Consider the following 19,275-nt stretch of genomic DNA (forward strand, 5'->3'; position numbering starts at 1 on the left):
GCTTTACACACTTCTTAGAGAACGTTTACAATGTCAATGTCAAAACAGCTTGTTACATCGATACATAGTAGGCCTATCTCCATTGTAGCAGATCTAACTACTATGCTACTCCATTTAATTGGGAACGCATTTGGGCGTGCACAAAAGGGAGAGAGCGCAATGGCAACAGTAGTTCCCACTACTGACCATTTATAAACTGTGAGAGAGCACAGCCATGCACAGCACTAGCCATAGGCTATATTTAAGTGGAGCTGGCAAAGTCTTAAAGTGACAGTGCACCATTTATAAATGAATTAAACAGCATTTCATTTTCTACAACGAAATTACTTTGTCATTTAAATAATATAAAACGTTATTATTATTATTTGTGTGTGGCCCGCCGGCCAATTTTCAAAACCCAATGTGGCCCTTGAGTCAAAAAGTTTGGACACCCCTGGACTAAATGATTAAACTAATGAACAAGAAGCAGAGCTTAAGTGGCTAATGGGGAGTGTTGGAAGGATTCCCGGTGGGCCGTTAACGTTTCCTCAAATATTAACAAAGTACCACGCACAAAAAATTTGTTTGAAAGTTGTTTGGGAGTTTGGAAGTCACAGTCAAGTCTATATTTGCAGTAATTTAGGGGAGTAAATGTGAGGGGAAGAATTTGGGTGAGCCAGATAGCAAATCCATTATGTTTAGGGAAAAACTATTTTTTGTCACTAAGATTAATTAATAATCGTGATAAATAATCGTGATCTCAATATTGATCAAAATAATCGTGATTATCATTTTGGCCATAATCGTGCAGCCCTACCACCACTAACCACTCGGTGAGTTGCACAGTTTTGAAAACGAACGTTAAGGGTTGTTTTAAGGACATGTTTGTGTATGCCCATAGCCAGCCAGTCAAAGGCAATTCTAAACGAGACAGAAAGTCAAGACAGGACCCATCGTCAAAATTTCGGTGTCCACCACTCTAGTTCATCCAAAACAAACCAGAAAAGGGACTCAAAGTGCTAAATACCGGAAATATCCTTTAAGGGTACTCACTAATCACTCTCTAAAGGGCCGTTCACACCAAGAACGATAAAGGCAAAAATCTATCACTCTAGATAGTATGATGAATGACAATGTCCACACATAAACTATAAATGATAATGACATCATATTGGCGAGAGTGATACTTTTTTGCCGTTATCTTGGTGTGAACAGCCCTTAACAATCATACCATGAATCAAAGTTGACTATTACATTTGAAGAGAGACACATTCTGAATTACTGGTCAATTGAAATGCAAACTGAGGTTATAATTTATAGTATAACGCTGATAAGTAACTGGCAGGGATTAGTCCTGCATGTTCTCCTAATCAACAGAATGTTTAACACTTGATATTTTTGTGGAAACAATATTCCAACCCTTTTAGGGCCTGTGTCCACCAACTGTGTTTTTTGCACCGAAGGTTGCTATTTTCTATACAAATCCTATGAAGTTCAGCGTTCACAGTGTCCTCTGCCGAAGAAAGCCCTCGATGCTGACCATTTTTGTTGAAATTTATTCAACTTTTAGAACAGCCTGGGCTCGTCAATGTCACCTCTCTCGTCAACCAATCAAAACTTTGTAAACTAGCAACAATAAATACTTGACTGAAGCGCTCTAAAAATGAGGTTGAGGAAGCCTGTCAGGGCAAAAATTTGCTGCAATTGATAGGACCCTTAATCAGCAGACAATTCCAGTCCTCCCTCCAGTCCATACCTCCTCACTTTTCCCTAGCAGCACAACTGGGCAAACATCTCTGCAAATTTAGACACAACAGAAGACATCTCTACAAATTCAGACACAACAGTGTGCTCGTAAAGAAGAAGCAAATCTAAAAGTAAACACTTCAGTATGACCCCCCGATATTACAAAATATCACACGCGTTAACGTCTTTCCACCGCTGCCGCCGCCCTTCAAAATGTAATTACCAGCGAGTGTGAAAAGGTAGCAGCAAAAAGGAAAACCAGCCCGGCTGCTCGGCTAAATGACCAGCCGTTACCAATCTGCTTTACAAATACGAGTGAGCACTCGAGAGCAGTGCGGCAGAGGGTGCGTGGCCACCTCAGATAAGCAGAGATCCAATTGAGGGGGGGCATGAAAAGGCAATCTAAACAGACACACACTCCCCGGCGCAGGACCAACACCACAGCAAGAGCTATTATGGCCAGCAGAATGAAAGCATTTCAGATTCATATTTCCAGCGGCTGATCACCAGCAATCACATAGTGGGAGGTCACCCATTACTTGGCTTGTACAGGCTAATGATAAGCCTCTTGGCATATTCTTGTAGTGTCCTTAAGGAAAGCAGAATGGACTTGAGGTGTCCTTAAGGAAAGCAGAATGGACTTGAAGGTTACATTTCCCTTCTGGGAGAGATTTATTTATGCATATATGCCTTTGTTAGTGCCATAAAAAACTTGAAAATACACAGACAATTTCAGATGGTTTCTTCTTACAGCTCTAGAAAAGCTCAGCTCCTTGTGCAGGAAAGCCGCAGTGAATGAGGTCCCGTATAGGTGAACTGTGTGCCCTTAATTGGTGATTGATAAATGAGGCCGGTTCAATTAGGGCGCCACGGCTCAGTGACAAATCCATTTCCATCACGCTGAGGAGAATGGAGCACCTGGCTTTGAGAACAAGACCCCGAAGGATTGGAGAGAAAGGGCAACCCTAATATGCGTTAACATTGATTCCACTTGGCTGAGCACAGTCAGCAGGACAATGTGAGAATACACTATGCCTTTCCAACAAAGACATGGGACGAGAAGTGGGGAAAGGTTCAACCACTAGCGCAGGCATGCACAAGGACATTAGTGGGGGTATCAAGCAGCAATATTTATATGCATTGGAAAAGCCACATTGCCCAAGGATTTCTCTGATTTTTGACTAGGGTGCATTCCTCAATTAGGGAGAAATTGGTTCATTTGACTTCCACGATTGGATTTGAGAGAAAGTGCTGTAAGAGTCCAAGTCCAAGGTTTCTAGAGTGACAGACAAGGAGAGGAAGGATAGACAAGGATAGGAGGGGTAGAGATGAAAGAACAAAAGAACAGGAGAGAAAGTCTCCATGTTCACTTGAGGAATCACAAACCCTGTGAGATTTCAGCTATGGAAGACAGTGTCTCAGACATGTCAATCATCCTCAGCTTTACAGACATACTTCTTTTGGGCATCACTCTGGACAGGCCAAAATATCAGGAGAGTTATGAGTTCCAGCAGAGGCCAAGCGCAATGAAATGATGGGCATTCGGGACGTTTAAATGAAAGATTATTATAAGACTTTCAGCTGAACGTGGTAATGTGACATGTGAATGTGCTACACAGGCCAGGATATAGTAGATGTGGTTCCTTCCTGTACTGTTTGAAACTACTTCTGATACAAGAGAAGAGCTTACCTGCAGGAAAAACAGGTGTTGAGTGATGTCCTGGACCAGCTCTTCCTCTGCGTTCTCAGGGTAGAACTTCGCCAGAAAGTACAGCATGATGGGTTCTTCTTTAGGCATGTCATGGTCCAGGACCTATCAAGAAGACATTTCACAATCATACGGAAAACGTTTCTTTCTTCTGACAATGAAAGTGAACAGAGAGACATGGTAGTGATCAAACGACTCAAATGCAGAGCCGGACAGTAACGGAGTACATTTACTTGAGTACAGTACTTGAGTACAATTTTGAGGGATCTGTACTTTACTCGAGTATCATTTTTGGGGAGTACTCATGACTTTACTCAAGTACATTTGAGAGGCAAATATTGTACTCTTTACTCCACTACATTTCTATCCATAACCGTGAGTAGGAAAACAGAAAAATCTCGGAAACCCTCAATTTGTTGTTTCCCTCTCAAACGTGGGCTTCATGGTCAGATTTAGAGACGAAACCATGGACGAAACCATGGATGAAGACGCAGCAGGTTACTGGATGCCGGGGATGTGCCAACCCGTGGCCCCACCTCGCCAGACTATTTCAATTTGCTGTTAATGATGCAAGTTAATGATAGTTTTCGCTTCAAGTGTTTCAATTACAAAAAAGTATTTTGCATTTGAAATACGTATTTTAAATATTAGAAATGCTGCTCATCCCTGGCAACATGGTAAAAAGATGGAAATGACTTGATTTTACTTTCAATTCCTTTTACATTCTCCAAGGTATTAACATTAACATTTTTCATAACTCCATGTAGGACGTTTATGTACATAAATGTAAGCACTGTGGCAGTAGTAATGCAATATTTAGAAAATGTACTCTTGTACTCTTAATACTCAAGTACTTTTAAAAACAATTACTTCAGTACTTTTACTCAAGTAGACATCTGACTGTTGTACTTTTTTCTTGTACTTGAGTAAAATTTAGCCAGGGTTATCTGTACTTTTACTCAAGTAATGAAGCTTTGTACTCTGTCCGCCTCTGCTCAAATGACAGATAGACACCATGATATTTTTGTCGTTTCAGAAAGCCAAATCCCTTACCTTTTTATCCATCTTCAGCCAGGCCACGCTGTCTTTGACACTGTACTGCAGGCCAAAGAACCAGGTCTCCCTCAAGCCTATGGTCCGACAAACCCGATCAAAGAGATCTTTCCCTTTCCATTTGACCTACGAAAAGAAGGAGAAAAAGACATCCTCTGTAATAAAAGAATATGGCCAGAATAGCCATGCAAATAACCACAGCAATATTTACTACTTTTAAGTTCACTTTTCACACCCATCCATGTTACCAAGTGTAGACTAAGCTGGAAAAATGTATCTCAGCATTAAGGATGGAAATGTTACTCCTACTTTTTGAGTGTACAGGCTATTCTTTTACTTCTGTTTTGTTCCCAAACGCTATAGCTTAAATTTTAATATAGCCTATTCATAAATATTTTTTAGTATCAGTGGAACAGCAACTGGGTTGCTTGTTGATACTTGATTTTTTTTTTTTTTTTACTTAATCAAAACACAACTGAAAACTGTATTAATATTACCTGAAACACACATTACAAAGGCATGATTCTTTTTAATATTCTTACAAATGGATAAATTGCATTTTGTATCCCAACTCTTCACATGCTCATGGCCACCATATTTGTCTGTGAGGGTGTCCACACGAAGCCAAGATGGACACGTGCCACCAAAGAGCACGAGTGCATGTACCAAGTCACCAGAGAGGAAAATCAGTGTTTCACTCGTTCTGAATGTGGGCTTTATCAGTTCATCTTTTATCCGTTTTGTCCGAGACAGGAAGAGGGGGTCGGGGGGCGGAAATGGATTTCCATATTCAATGAGTGAAAGCTGAGAACCATATCAGATGCACATTCCCAATTAATGCTGCTTTAATCTCAAGCTGCTTCAAATGCAAAAGCAAGGCATGTAGGCTCAGAGAAATTTAAGAGGAGCTTAAAACAGAGAGAGAGAGAGAGAGAGAGAGAGAGAACGAGAGAGAGAGAGAGAGAGAGAGAGAAATATATCTCCATCAGCAGAGAGGACAAATGTTTCTGGGAGATACAGAGGACAGCGCCAAGAGAAATGATATCGGAGTATCAGAGTAGGAGAGAATCAAAACAGAGGCCGCTCTGCCAAGGTCAAATTAATTTTGACGAAACGTTACGATACCATAAATGTAATAGCAAACCTAGCAACCCATCAACTTCAGCAGCTTAAGGAAATTCTACAAATCAAGTCTCTGGTGAAAACACTCAGCCGAATCAAACAGCAAATATAATTTAACCCTAGAAAACATTTACACTCTAGTCACAATGAGTGGACTTCCCACCATGATTTGGTCACTTTCATTTAGAGATATTGAACGCTCACTGATTGAAGCTTAAAGTCATTGTGTTGCCACTGCATTCTCTAGGAAGGACACAGCTAAGCCCTAGTGACAGTCATGCCATCACAGAATGAATACATTATTCAGACATTCCAGTTGATTTAAAAGATGCCATAATAATAAAAACAAATTAAAGAATAAAAACATTGTCTGAAATAATAATTACCACTTGTCAGCCTTACAAATAAATAAATATGAGTTCTTTCATTCTACTGTGTCAACCTTCATTCTATGTTCATAAATGAAAAGACTAACCAAGTGCCTGGGCACCAATAAAAAAAGAGAGTGCATCAGTATTAAAACAGTCCAGCATGTTCACTTCATCAGATAACAGACTAATCTATCTCTTTGAGAGGCTCTTTTGTGTAAACATCGAGATGGTACCTCATTATCTGGTAAAATTACCCTGCTACAGCATTGATCCTGTTCACCAGTTTTTGGTATTGGCTTATTAGAAAGCAGTGCATAACACTGATCAACATTATCCCTACTTGTGTAAGCATTTTATGCACAATAACTTGCCCAGAAGTCATAAAAAGTGCTTTGGAGCAATGATGTGGATGATATTGTATTATAGGTTTAAATTAATGAATATTTTCATTTTACATACGATTTTGATTGGGACATGAACCATTGTTTCCTACAATATTGAATGAAAAACTAAAAAAAATACCCAAAAATATTAAGCACTATTTCTCGTATGATCTCAAATTAATTGTCACAGACAGACACACAGTCAACAAGTTTTGGTTGGAAGTCGTAGAGGGCTAGGGATATGTTCAAGGGGTTTATTGTTATGTACTCAAAAAAGGAATTAAAAGTAATGGGGTGTGTGGGAGGGGGATGATGAAATGATGAAAACTTAAATTCCCAAATTTGACACTGTCCCCGTAAATTAGGAAGTAAGAAGAACTTTCCGAAACATTTTTACCTATTTTTAACAAAAAATAAATTAATTCAGTTCAGCGGTTCAGCTTGACTTTGAGTACTTAAGGAAAATGAAGGCAAGTGCTTGAAAAGTCTACCAGGCTGAAAGTGGGCAGAAAAGGACAAATTCAGTCAATATCTCCACAAAATTGGAACAGACCAGAGGCAAAAGCATACCCTTGAATGCACAGTGCCACAGGTCAGACTTGAGAAACGAGTGAGGCAGACAGTCAAGAGAGACAGCAAGTCTCCCTGCACGACCATCCCAAGACCCTCCGGTGTACATTCATTCCAGAATAGGGGTATGACGCAACTACCGGTATGTTTTTTTCCCTGCTTTTTATTTTCTGCAATGGTTAAACATAGCTTAAGAGTCAATAGGGGTCAATTAAATTATTTTTACCAGCCTTGGAATTCTCTCATTTGACGGCCTTAAAAATATGACTAAAGCACCATCATTAACCTCAGGCTGCCTACAGTGGGCGTTGCTTTCAAATGGCCACTTCAGTCGCGCATCACGTTGTTGGATTATGAGTGCTATCCCATAGGCAACCTTGCTTAGGTACATTCCAGTGTGTCTTGACTGTCATTTTAAATATTCTTAGGGACAAGTAACTGCCAATTAAACCGGAAGCAACTAAGGCTGTGCAATAATCGATTTTTAATCAGAATCGGAATTTTAACTGTGCTTGCAGCTTGTACTTCTGTCTCTGGTTAATCTTGCCACATCGATGTTTGTTGTATTCATGTCATCCTCCATGATAGACAGTGAAGCTCATATAATAGGAGTGCTTCTCATGCACTAGGCATGTTCACCAATCAGAAGTGGCCCAATTCAAAGCAAAATCTGGAATATTGAACTGCAGCTTGACTTTCATAATTATACCGCAAATCACATCACAATCGCAATGAAGTAGAGATGCACCGATATGGAATTTTAGGGCCGATAACGATAACCGATATTTATTGATTTGTTGTGGCCGATACCGATACGATAACCGATAATATTACTCTTGAAAAAAAATTGTGAAAAGTGTTTTGGGGAAAGCATTTAATAAGCATAATTTTATTGCAGTAATTTTACCTACCACCAAATAATGGACAGAACTCATAATAGGCTAGTCCTCAATAGTACGGCAGTCAACAACATAACAGTAGCCTAGCTCTACAGTATGTGTGGCTCCTTTAAGTGAACCTGACGTCAGTGAATTGCGAGTGAGTGGCTAGAGAGTTTGAATCGTTTTCATTTAGGACTAAACACTCAGCTTGGAATAAGCTACAGTATAGCGACTAAATCAGAGTTTGTGAGGTAAACTTAGGTTTAGTTTCAACTGCGGGTAACTGAATAAAGCTGCAACTCCTCAGACTGTATCTTATGTCCGTCTACTCTGTTGCGCACAACCTGCTGCAGCAGAAATTAAAGGGGTTAGCCCCGAAGGTTTTAATAACTTATTATGATGACCTGTCTGGAACTGAAGCACAAATGGTTAGCATATTTCTAGGTAATAATACAAAACCCAAGCTAAAGTAATGCAAATATAATACTAAAACACAACTTAGAACTAGGCCTACTTATGTACTCGTCCCACTAGTTTGTTTATTTGTTTTCCCGACCAGCGCGGTAAAGTGCAAACACAATGAACAATGAAGATAATCACAATTCGATATTTTCTCCAAACCGTACAACCATAGAAGCAGCTCTACCACAGAGACAGAAGACAGCAATGTCCATATAGAGCCCATATGGATCTCATAGCAGGAATTTCCCCTTTTCCCCTGCAGAAATTCCTGAACTTTCAGCTGCACACTGAGAGCAACTGGCAACATGCTGCCATCTACTGCCCAACCAGCTGAGAAACAGTGGCTGTGCTGCTCCATCTGAACAAGTGATGTGGGCTCCCCTCAAGGACAAACAAGAGCTGATGCAGTCGCAGCCGCACGGTGGTAACAGATTCATCCCAACGCAGGGAAAACGCAAGGGCACACACTCATCTCAGGATAAAAAATGTGTGTTTGTGCCATTCTTTGGCGGTGGGGTGTTGTTGCGCGATGCTCTGATCTGGCATGAGTCAGAACTGGCTTTCAAGTGCACTGAATAGACCCTACGCAGGAAAAAGCATTCCTGCTCTCCACAGCAGATTTCTCCTGATGTGTTTGGACAGATATCATTTACGGGGATTGTTCAATTAGATGCATCTGTTCACAGGACTTGCCTGTACCGAAGGTCACATGAACCAACAGACCTTTTCACAGATGAGCACAATACAAGCCTAAAGTTCCTTGAAGAACTAGCTGTCACTCTTGTAGATAAAATTGTGAATAAATGAATACCTATGCATGTATGAAATGAAAATGTATTTACAAACAGTATGTCCAAGCCCCAGAATGTGTAGAAACAGTGAACAATTGTATTAGTTGCTGCCACCATGTGGAACAATGCTGTAAAGTCAATATACCATCAATTTAAATGAACATGAATCATTTAACAACTAAATCATCCAACAATATTTCCCAAAGAATGGAGGAAGGACAAGTCCTATATTCAAGTCATAATGCAAAGGAACAGAAGGTCTAGTAGACATTAATAATCCCTATGAAGGCATGTCCTTTTAAGTGAGAAAATTATTTCTAAGACAGGCTTGAGAGAATGATTACTGATATGATCTGACAGACTTACCGAAGTTGACCGTATTGATTTCTTGGTTTAGCTACTTGGTTCACATGTCTTTCTGCAATTCTAGACTGTTGACAACATATGGATGTACTGGCTCAATGTAGCCTCAACAGACAAACCCCCCGCCCCAACACTCTTCTGGCCTGAATGTTTCTGCTAATTATCTCTCCTCATTAGACTAAGAACTTGAAGACAGATGAAGGCACACCGAGGAAGAAACAAGAAGGGCCAAGAACCCTGAGACAACACCGGCCAATGTGGGCGAGGTTCATTCAGAGGGATATGCCATACACTGCCACATCTCCATCTGTTCTGCTGGTAATTGAAACACTTCCCCAGTTGGTCTTAAGCCACACATTGCTTGTCATTACCCTCATAAGAACTGAGAAAATATACATATATACATGTATGGGCAGCTTAGCTCAAGAAATCCTCAGCCTGGTGGCTTGGTCTCTCTTCTGGAGCCAGCCCTGAAGATACTGATGACAAGATGTTCACTTAGACCGGCCCTGAACTGCATTTGTGATTAGTATGTGCCTGGTTTGGTTGGTCTACCTCAACAAATTGCTGCTTATCCCCCTATATACATAGCTAGTCAAAAAAAAAAAAAACATCTATGACAGTTAATAATAGAATGGAGCTATTCATGGGTTTCATCAGGTCCCTTTACACAGGTGTATTAATTAACACCATGCAGTCTGCATTCATAATCAAGGTGCATGATTGTATACACCTGTGGAAAGGGACCTGATGAAACCCATGAATAGCCTAGTGCTACATTATGCGCAGGAGAAAAATAAAGCAAGTTAACTCACCTCGCAGCTGAACTCCATGTCAGCGTCCATGGTCGCTATTTGAACGTTAAATGTCTTGGCTTGCTTTCTTCGCAAAGACAGTCCCATTTTTGATGCTATAGCGCTTGCCATTGTAATTTTAATATATTTCACAATGGTGTATTTAATCCTACCCGACCATTAACGTGAACTTAGCTACCTGTTGTTTCAATTAAGCACTTGCTCCTTGTTATCTTAACATCAAATGATCCACCAAAAACACACAATTAGAAATGTGGACAAGCTAATGTTAGCTGCCCAGTGCATTTTGCTTAAATATTTGTCTGGCTTGGCTTCACAAATGAAGCTTCATTCGATCACCAAACACTAAGTTAGCTATCTGATCTCACTGCTCTTCAATATCCAGCTAGCTGTCTAGCAAACTTCTTCCCAATTTCCCAATACATAGCGTTAAACCTTAACTGAGTCTGGCATAATTTCGTTGCACATTATAGCAATATTATCTAGACACATAGTTCAAGCTATCAAACATATTACAAAGTAACTTACATAGGGTAACAGTGGTATAACAAACGGACTAGGCTGTTTGTACATTTGCTAGCTGGCTAGTTAGCTAGATGGTGTAATCATTTATGCATGTGCGGAAAAGTTAGCTAACCTAGCTATTCTAGAGACACTGCTAGCAAACTCGGTACTCTTGTTACAAGGTGCTGTATTGAACAGGTAACGAGCTATCATGTTGACAAAACTAAACTAACATACGCTTTTTTTGCCCTAAAAACAAGCAAAAATATTTCAACACTGCTGTCTGAAAGGGGTAGGACCTAACGCAGTTTCGATGTATCTTCGTTATATTTTTAGCGTTTAACTTGAAAGCTACATGCCTGCTGCTACTGCACCTACATTACCTCCGGTCGCTGTTCTGTTCCGGTAATTTTACGGTTTCTATAATGCTGGGCCAGAGATCCAGAACATAACACGAACTTCCAATGTATGGACGATATCAGTAGTTTGAACACCAATTGCGAGGGAAATTATAATTCAATTGCAAGTAAAACGGCATGTGTGCAAACATGTAATTACATTGCTCTATTTGATTTGGCTATTATTTGTGTTTCCATTCAACCATTACAAGTTTTGAGCAACACAAACTTTACGGTGTCATCGCATAGTTCCCACGTGCTTCAAATCGTTCAGCCCCCTGCGCCACTTCAGGGCGGTGCTTCAACTATGAGGTAATCGTGGTAAACATAAAACATGGCGTCGCCTGGAGCTGGAGAACGACGTCGTCCAGTGTCAAGCGAAATTATTATCGAGAGAGACAAGAAAAAATTAACAGATTTACCTGCTGAATTGTTAGAATATATTTTGTGCTTCCCTGTCCTCAACTACGTCGACATTTTGAGCGTGGCTTGTACCTGCAAGCGACTTCATGATGTGTGCTATGGCAGGGGGAAGGTCTGGAGGCATCAATTCAAACTGAGGTAAAATAGCACATCGAATATATCAATGCAAGAACCAGAGAATGATATGCAGTGCAGTCTGAAATCAAATAACATTTCAGCTGGTCCCAGAAATACCTGCATTTGGATGCAAGCAAGACTGTATGCGACATTGTGGCATGCTAGCTGCGAGCTAACTGTTTAAAGCCGCTGCTGTCATTCTGCTGATGCACCAAATTCAACAACACACTGTGCTAGCCACAGCGGGATAGGTAGCAGGCTTGCTAGTAGTAGCGACGCTAGATTTAAGGTTGCTAACCAGATTTACCTGTACCTACATTTAAAGTGGTTGTTGTTTAGTTTTTGTCTCTTAAGTTACTGGGTCTGTTCAATTGACCTTGACTTTTCTTGGATAATGCAGCTTAACGTTACATGCTAGCTACCTAATAAATGACAAGTTGTTTAAAGGTGAATTACTCCGCTTGCTTCAGCCAGTTATACCAGATTTAACTCTGTTGATTTAACTCATACATACCAGTGTGAAAACCACATGTTTGACTTGTGCTATTCTGTGTGTTTGTCAGATGGCCAATGCTGCAGAGGAATTATCGTAATAATGAATCTCATGACTGGCTGAAAGAATACAGGACCAGATATATCGTTGGTCTACAAATACGGAGAACAGTTGTGTCTATATCGAAGCGATTCTTCACAGAAGTTGTAAGAATCATATTACTATGTAGTATCATTGTAATTAGTCAAGATGATAACAAAATGTGTGTTTGCTTCTATTTTAAGTTTTTGTGATGGGGATAGTGGACCATGTTGTTACTTGGGTATGGAGCGGTGGTAACGCTGTGGTTAAAAGTTGTGGGTTCAATTCCTGCTTTCCACCGTTTTGCCCTTGCAAGGCGCTTAACCCCAAGTTTCTCTGGGGACAATGGTGCTTGTATGAAATATAAGTCACTTTGGGTAAAAAGTGTGTGCTAAATGAATAAATGTAAATGTGGTGCGTAATTGTTATAACTAACCCAAAGATCTGTAACTCAGCCCTGCGTTGGTCAGGTCCTTGGGGACAGTTTTGCGGAGATTGAGTCCTTAGGTGCCCCAGAGCACTTCTGTGAAGATGAGCTGCTCTCAATACTTAACACTGATAAAAGGTTAGTAATGTCTGTATTTATATTAAGTGCATTGTATCATTTGGTTGTGGCCATTGTTATTCTGTAATGGTGAACACCAAAGATGTACATCTCTTTAAGTGTATTTTGTAATAATGTGATTAGTGCTCACCTTGTGGAAAAGATGATAATTCAGATATGGCTATTACTGTAGTAGACCTTGATTATTCTCAAAACTCACTTCTGCCTTTCTCTATTGTCCTTTCCCCCTGCAGGAAGAGCCTGACCTTGAAGTACTATGCAAAGAAAATCCTGTACTTCCTCCGACAGCAAAATATTCTCAGGAGCCTCAAAGTGTTTTTGGAGCAGCCAGCAGAACAGCAATCAGCTCTTGAAGGTGACTGACCTTGCCTTGTTAGAAAAGATGAGAAATGTGGGGCAAATCATATCTGTGCTCTGTATTATACTGTTAGAAATGCCTGGCATTTTCTTCAAACTAATTCCTCCTGTTGCTGTGAAGGTGCGGTGTTGGTGGACCAGTATTGCAACCCTTTGGCAGATATCACACTTGAAAACATTTCGGCCCAGTTGGAAGAGCTCGCTGACAAAGTCAGGAAGTGCCTGCGAGTCTCCAATCCCTCCCATCCCAGCCAGAGAGCCGCAGCAGGTCAGTCACACAGCCTCAACTTGTTCAACTCAAACACTCTCTCTCTCTCTGTCTGCCATTGTCTCCAGCTGGTGTGTGTGCTTCCTGCTTCCCCATAGGGTGATCATATGCCCTCTTTTCTCCTTGAATGCTGCAGGTGACTGTTTGGTGGTGGAGGACTTTGAGCTCCAGAGGCAGGTTATATGTGCGCTCAACACTGTTCTGTATGAGCAACTGCATTACACTGGCAATGAGTGCGACTTCTACAACCCACTGAATTCATACATCCACCAGGTTAGACTGTACATCAAGTACAACTGAAGAGTTTGGTTCCAAAATGCTATATCTCCATTTTTAAAAACGTTCATGTTATTTAACTCATTGAATGCCAAGCTGTTTTTGGGAGCTTGGTCCTAGAGTGCCAGCAATCTAGACCATTGTTGATTTTTGTACAGCCACAGCTTTTTCTGTGTTATAGCTATGAACACATACAATGGCTCAATTAAAAGGTGAGACTTTAAGCTCTCGGTGGGTGCAAACCGTGTATTTCTACACACCTCTGTTCCTGAGAAATCCCAAGCTAAACAGTGGCCAGTTTTCATCAAAATCGCTGTTTTTTTCTAGAAATGGAGATATAACGTCTTTCATGAAATATGAAGTGTTGCCTGTTACTTACTTGTGTAAACTTTCCGGGAAGTGATCAGCGAGACCTGGCGAAACTGCCACCTAGTGATGTGATGGACCCAATTTAAAATGGCCTGGTTTTGACCTGACGTGCATGCGTCACTGATTCGACCCAAAGCGGCAACCGAGTTATGATAAAATGTCCAGATTGTGCGTTTTCATGAGTTTTCGATCGTCATATATTTCATTTATATCATTTCCATTAATCACAGAGTTCCCAAAATCAATAAGGTGTGTTAGCGTGTCTATTTTCGTAATATAAAAAAAAAAATCTAAAAACGTAATATTACGTTTTTGGCACTCAATGAGTTAACTTGGTATTTCGAGTAACATCTATACAATTGCAGTTGTGTTTTGATTGAGTAAAGATCAATCAAATAACAATATCCAATAACAGTTTTACTGGAATTAATTGGAAAACAAAATGTAAAATAATTATTTATGAAAATCCATGAAAATGAAGGATATAGCGTTTTGGAACCAAACTCTTCAACTGGTCTGCATGAAGGCCAGTCGCACTATTATGATCTTGATTTGTGCTGCTTGTGAGAGGATTTCTGTATGGAACAGAACATACATTTTTTTTTTTTTGAGCACCATATGTGCAAATTGTAGAGTTTCCTGTGTTTTGACAGATTTATTCATGTTCCATTTTCGCTCGTGATGAAAATTCATACAGTAGTCAATTAATACATGATTAGGAAAGGTCGAGTTCAGGTGAAAACATGCTAAAACACTGATAATGACCTTGCTCTTCTGTTTTTGTGACTTGGTGTCTTTGGAAACAGGTGTTAATTCGCCGGACTGGTATTCCCATTAGCTTGTCAGTTCTGTACATGACTCTGGCACGCAAGCTGGGTGTTCTACTGGAGCCTGTCAACTTCCCAAACCACTTTCTCTTGCGATGGTGTGAAAAGCAACGAAGGTAACTATTTTAAAATCCTCACCCACAGAAAAGGGAAGTGCTAGGAGGGCATTGGCGTTTCATTGTAACACCTTTGCAGACAGAATAGGAGGCAAGAGTGCATTAATCTGAACAGAGGAGGGAAGGGTTAAGACCAAGACCAGCAGTGTTATCCTGTGTGACTACAAAGAAGGGTATTGTTTTCCAGTTAGGAACTGGATTGTGCTGATTGTGAAACCCTTAAGAACTACAAACATACATGTGCTGTTGGTTAACTGTGTTTTTAAATAACTGAATTGACAGCATAGCACAGTGCGACAATGTCCTTTGGGTTAGTAATTCAATTTTGGTGAATGATTCAATTTTGGTGAATGATTGTAAAAAACTGTGACATGATGGATTTTCTGAGATAAAAGAGTGTACCCTACAGAAATGAAGGGACCCGTATACTATGTTTATAGCCTTGCAATTATATTCATTAAATAAAGACAGTCGTATGTAAGGGATAATGTATGGAACTCTGGTCATTATCGGGAAAATAAGTCCCAACAGGGCAAACCGGACCCCGACACAGCAGCGGAGGGGTCTTGCTTCACCCTGATGGGACTTATTTTCCCGATAATGACCGGTGTTTCATACATTAATCTGCTTATTATACGGCTGGCTACTAATTTATTTGTTGCCGTTTCGTTGTGGCCTTTGCGGAGAAACAAATAGTTTGCAACACACGCTGAACTACCTAAACATTCTTTAGAACGCGCTAAACATTCTTTAAAACACAGCTGCTCAACCGTCTGTTTTCACTTTTGAATGAAGTTCCATTACAAGAAGTGACTGGACTACTTGTGGAGTGATATGAAAGATGTAAATCAGAAGCACAAAACCCGTTGCCATTGACAGCGGTAATTATATGTTTCAGCGGTACATGAATATATTTTACCGTAGAACACTGGCAAATTCTATTCATCCTATGTTTAATTTTACTTGTGTATCCCACAGCCACGACAATGACTGTGATTGGTATTATTTTTTACCCCTAGAGGTCTTAAAAAAGGTCTTAAAAGTGATTACATTTGTACTTCCAATGTGCAGATACCCTATTTACAGGAGCGGGAGCATCTATGATTATATCTACATTGACACTTTTGGGAAGGGCAAACAGTTGACTGCAAAAGAGTGCGAGTACCTGATTGGACACCAGGTGACAGCTGATTACTACAGTGCCATAAGTACCTCCAAAGTATTACTGAGGATGGTGGGGAACCTGCTAAATATCGGGAAGCGAGGGTGAGTGGTCATGCATCATTGTACCTTGTCTTCATTTTACTTGTGAGTAAATAAAACTATGACTGCACCCCAATTTAAAGGTTGTTTGTTTGTTTAACACAGAGAGGGAAATGAGAAATCTTACCAGCTCCTTAGAGACTCTCTGGACCTTTACCTCACCATCAACCCAGACAATGTCCAGTATTTACTACTACAAGCCCGGCTGTATTTCCATCTTGGCATCTGGCCAGAAAAGGTTCAATTGACTATTTCAAAATGTTTTCTCCAATTAAATATCAACATTTTGACTGCTATGATAAAGGATTGAAATTCTGCTCCATCATTCACACTTCCACACTAGCCCACTTTAAATCAAATCTGTAACTTAAATATTCTCTCTCCCCCACTCTGTCTCTCATTCCCTTTCTCTCTCCCTCCATCCCTCTCCCTCTCCCTGTCTCTCATTCCCTCTCTCTCGCTCCCTCTCCCTGTCTCTCATTCCCTCTCTCTCGCTCCCTCTCCCTGTCTCTCATTCCCTCTCCCTGTCTCTCATTCCCTCTCCTCTCTCCCTCCCTCTCTCTCTCTCTCTCTCTCTCTCTCTCTCTCTCTCTCTCTCCATCAGGTGTTAGACATCCTCCAGCACATCCAGGCCCTGGACCCGTCCCAGCATGGCGCAGTGGGCTACTTGGTGCAGCACACACTGGAGCACATCCAGCACAAGAAGCACCCGGTGCTGCCAGAGGCCAAGCTGCGCAGCGCCACGGAACACCGAGACGTGCAGTACTCCGTGGGCCTCATCATGAAACACAAACGGTGAGTGTGACTCATGGTCTCGACTGAATTCACACAGCAGAAGCCACTCTGTGTGGAATGGCCAAATGCACGCTGGAGGTAGAACTCTAGTCAGGCTGGATGCATACAGCAGCAAGTCTTTGTCAACATCACAGTGGTTGTACCCAAGATCTAAAGTATGAAGACTCCTGGTGTCTGATTAGTGGAATCTGCTGCTGGTCTGTTGGGTTGCCAGCTGCAAATTCTAAAAATAGATCCTCCTGGCTGTATAGCCACACTAGAATGGCTATACTTACCATATAGATAATTTCTGTGCTAAAAGGATTGGGATGCCTTAGACAGGAATCTATTTCTTGTGGTTTGTCATTGTGAATATATATTCATGTGTATATGAACCATTTTATGTTATCTATTTTATTCACTTCTGTAATTAACTTAGGTAATAAAGTAACTCGTCTATACACTAACTAGGCACACTGCACACAAGACACAAAGCTTGTAGTCTGTTTATCTTAAAAAATGTGTTAAAAAATAAACAGTTTCCCTCACGCACAATGAAAAGGAAGACAGTGCTGCTTATATGCTGAGGGTGACTTGTGTTTTTTTTTTTTTATACTCTCTGTCTTATCCTTGAGTGTTTCACAGTTTTTTTATATTTCATTGCTGTTTTGAAATGTTCATAATGCTGTAGTTCGGGATACAACTGTGTTATCTACGGCTGGGACCCTCGCTGCACCATGAGCCAGGAGTGGATCACTACTATGAGGGTTCATCAGCTGTCCAATGGGGCCAACCAACCCTTCTACAACGTCCTGGTGCAGGACGGCACGTGTCGCTACGCCGCACAAGGTCAGCCTCCACACACCTTCACACACAGCGTTACAGTCTCCTCATACTGTCTGTCAGTGAGGTTAAGAACTTTACATTTTTAATAACAAAAAAGTCCATATTCTTTCCTAGACTAACTCTGGAATGCTTTTCCTCCATTTTTTTTATCTCAATGTCTCATTATTAATATTACATAACATTTTCATTTTAATCCACTTTTTTCTTCAACATGTTGAAAATGTCCTTTAGCTGTTCCTAAAGTGCACTAACCCTTACTACCTTGTGTACTTACAGTACTTACTTCATGTGTGTTTTAGTGCGTTGGCTCCCCGTTCTCACCCTTTTTTACCCCTTAACCTGTTTGCATGTATTTTTGTCTCTTCCTGCAGAAAACCTGGAGCCTCACTCTGCCCCTCTAGAAATCGCACATCCTGAGGTGGGGCGCTACTTCTCGGAGTTCTCCGACACCCACTACGTTGCCAACGAGGAGCTGCAGGCCCGCTATCCTGAGGACATGGCAGAGACTCTGGGGACTGTTGGGGAGCTCTACCACAGACTGAGCCCCACTTTGGAGAATGAGGCCCTACTGCCCTCGGTCCGGCACAATGCCGATGCCACGGCCCCGTGATTTTGCACTTTTCCAGCCTCGTCACCTTTAGGACGGTTCACTCACCACCAGGCTCAAAAGCTCCAGAGAAATTTCAGTCAGAGCCCACACTGACTTCACTGACCCATCACCTAATCCAGTAAACCAGTCATTCCCTGCACCCCCTCACCATACCAAGAAGTGTTATGAAAGCCATTGCTCTCTCTCTCTCTGACCATAATGTTCTTTTCACGCAGTGATGATGGAGAAAAAAAGACTTGCCCTTTCAAGAAAAGGATTTTTTTTGTGATATATATTTACATGAAAAGGAGTACAGGATTTAAGGGCTCAGGAAAGCAGTTTTACCTGGTCACTGTTGAGATGATTCTACATGATGTTCAAATAAACAAGCACTTGGTTTGGAAGAAAACAATGTTATGTTTAATTTATTCAGTAGTAGTTGGAGGACTCTTTTGTTTCACATGGTGCACTTGAGTAGGACGTGTATTAAAATAAATGTATGCAGCAATCACCAAGGAAAATGCTTTAATGGGCAAGTTTTGGAATGATTTGAAGCAATGTTGTCCTAGACAGAATTGCCTTGAACAATGCACTGGAACATTTCTGTCTTCAAATTAGGCTAGAGTACCTATTTCACTTGTTGATCTGTTTTTTTATTACTGTTTAATTCACTTTATCGCAGATGTCGAATGCATATCATAATGTGACCCACGATGGCCATCATCAATCGAAAGGATTTAACATTTCTGTTGTGACGTATTTGAA

At 40.8% G+C, this 19,275-nt stretch overlaps 2 protein-coding genes across 4 annotated transcripts in view; one reads left to right on the plus strand and one right to left on the minus strand.

The window, feature by feature from the left end:
* Positions 1–11,411, minus strand: part of nf2a (NF2, moesin-ezrin-radixin like (MERLIN) tumor suppressor a) — a 37,326-nt gene extending 25,915 nt beyond the window's left edge. For 2 of the 3 annotated variants that reach the window (XM_048243085.1, XM_048243084.1), the window contains exons 1-3: positions 10,245–11,408; positions 4,487–4,612; positions 3,416–3,538 (exon numbers count right to left, since the gene is read on the minus strand). In XM_048243085.1, coding sequence (XP_048099042.1) covers positions 3,416–3,538; positions 4,487–4,612; positions 10,245–10,355 — 360 coding nt within the window. In that variant the 5' untranslated portion in view covers positions 10,356–11,408. Of the gene's footprint in view, positions 1–3,415; positions 3,539–4,486; positions 4,613–10,244 lie in introns of all 3 variants that reach the window. The other variant, XM_048243086.1, reaches the window with a different exon arrangement.
* A 50-nt stretch (positions 11,412–11,461) lies between these two features.
* Positions 11,462–18,975, plus strand: fbxo21 (F-box protein 21). The gene is made up of 12 exons (XM_048243083.1): positions 11,462–11,707; positions 12,250–12,385; positions 12,716–12,825; positions 13,059–13,180; positions 13,304–13,450; positions 13,587–13,723; positions 14,902–15,038; positions 16,110–16,304; positions 16,407–16,539; positions 16,906–17,096; positions 17,767–17,924; positions 18,293–18,975. The coding sequence occupies exons 1-12, from the start codon at positions 11,481–11,483 to the stop codon at positions 18,529–18,531; spliced, it is 1,932 nt and encodes a 643-aa protein (XP_048099040.1). The 5' UTR covers positions 11,462–11,480; the 3' UTR covers positions 18,532–18,975.
* Positions 18,976–19,275: the final 300 nt, after the last annotated feature.

Source organism: Alosa alosa, chromosome 5, assembly GCF_017589495.1.
Source record: "Alosa alosa isolate M-15738 ecotype Scorff River chromosome 5, AALO_Geno_1.1, whole genome shotgun sequence".
NCBI classification, from domain to species: Eukaryota; Metazoa; Chordata; class Actinopteri; order Clupeiformes; family Clupeidae; genus Alosa; species Alosa alosa.

Bases quoted from the DNA above. Each gene is read 5' to 3' on its own strand.
- fbxo21 (XM_048243083.1), top strand. From the start codon at position 11,481: ATGGCGTCGCCTGGAGCTGGAGAACGACGTCGTCCAGTGTCAAGCGAA. The intron at 13,451-13,586 runs GTCAGTCACACA...TGAATGCTGCAG, and splicing joins CAGCCAGAGAGCCGCAGCAG to GTGACTGTTTGGTGGTGGAG. The intron at 13,724-14,901 runs GTTAGACTGTAC...CTTTGGAAACAG, and splicing joins TGAATTCATACATCCACCAG to GTGTTAATTCGCCGGACTGG.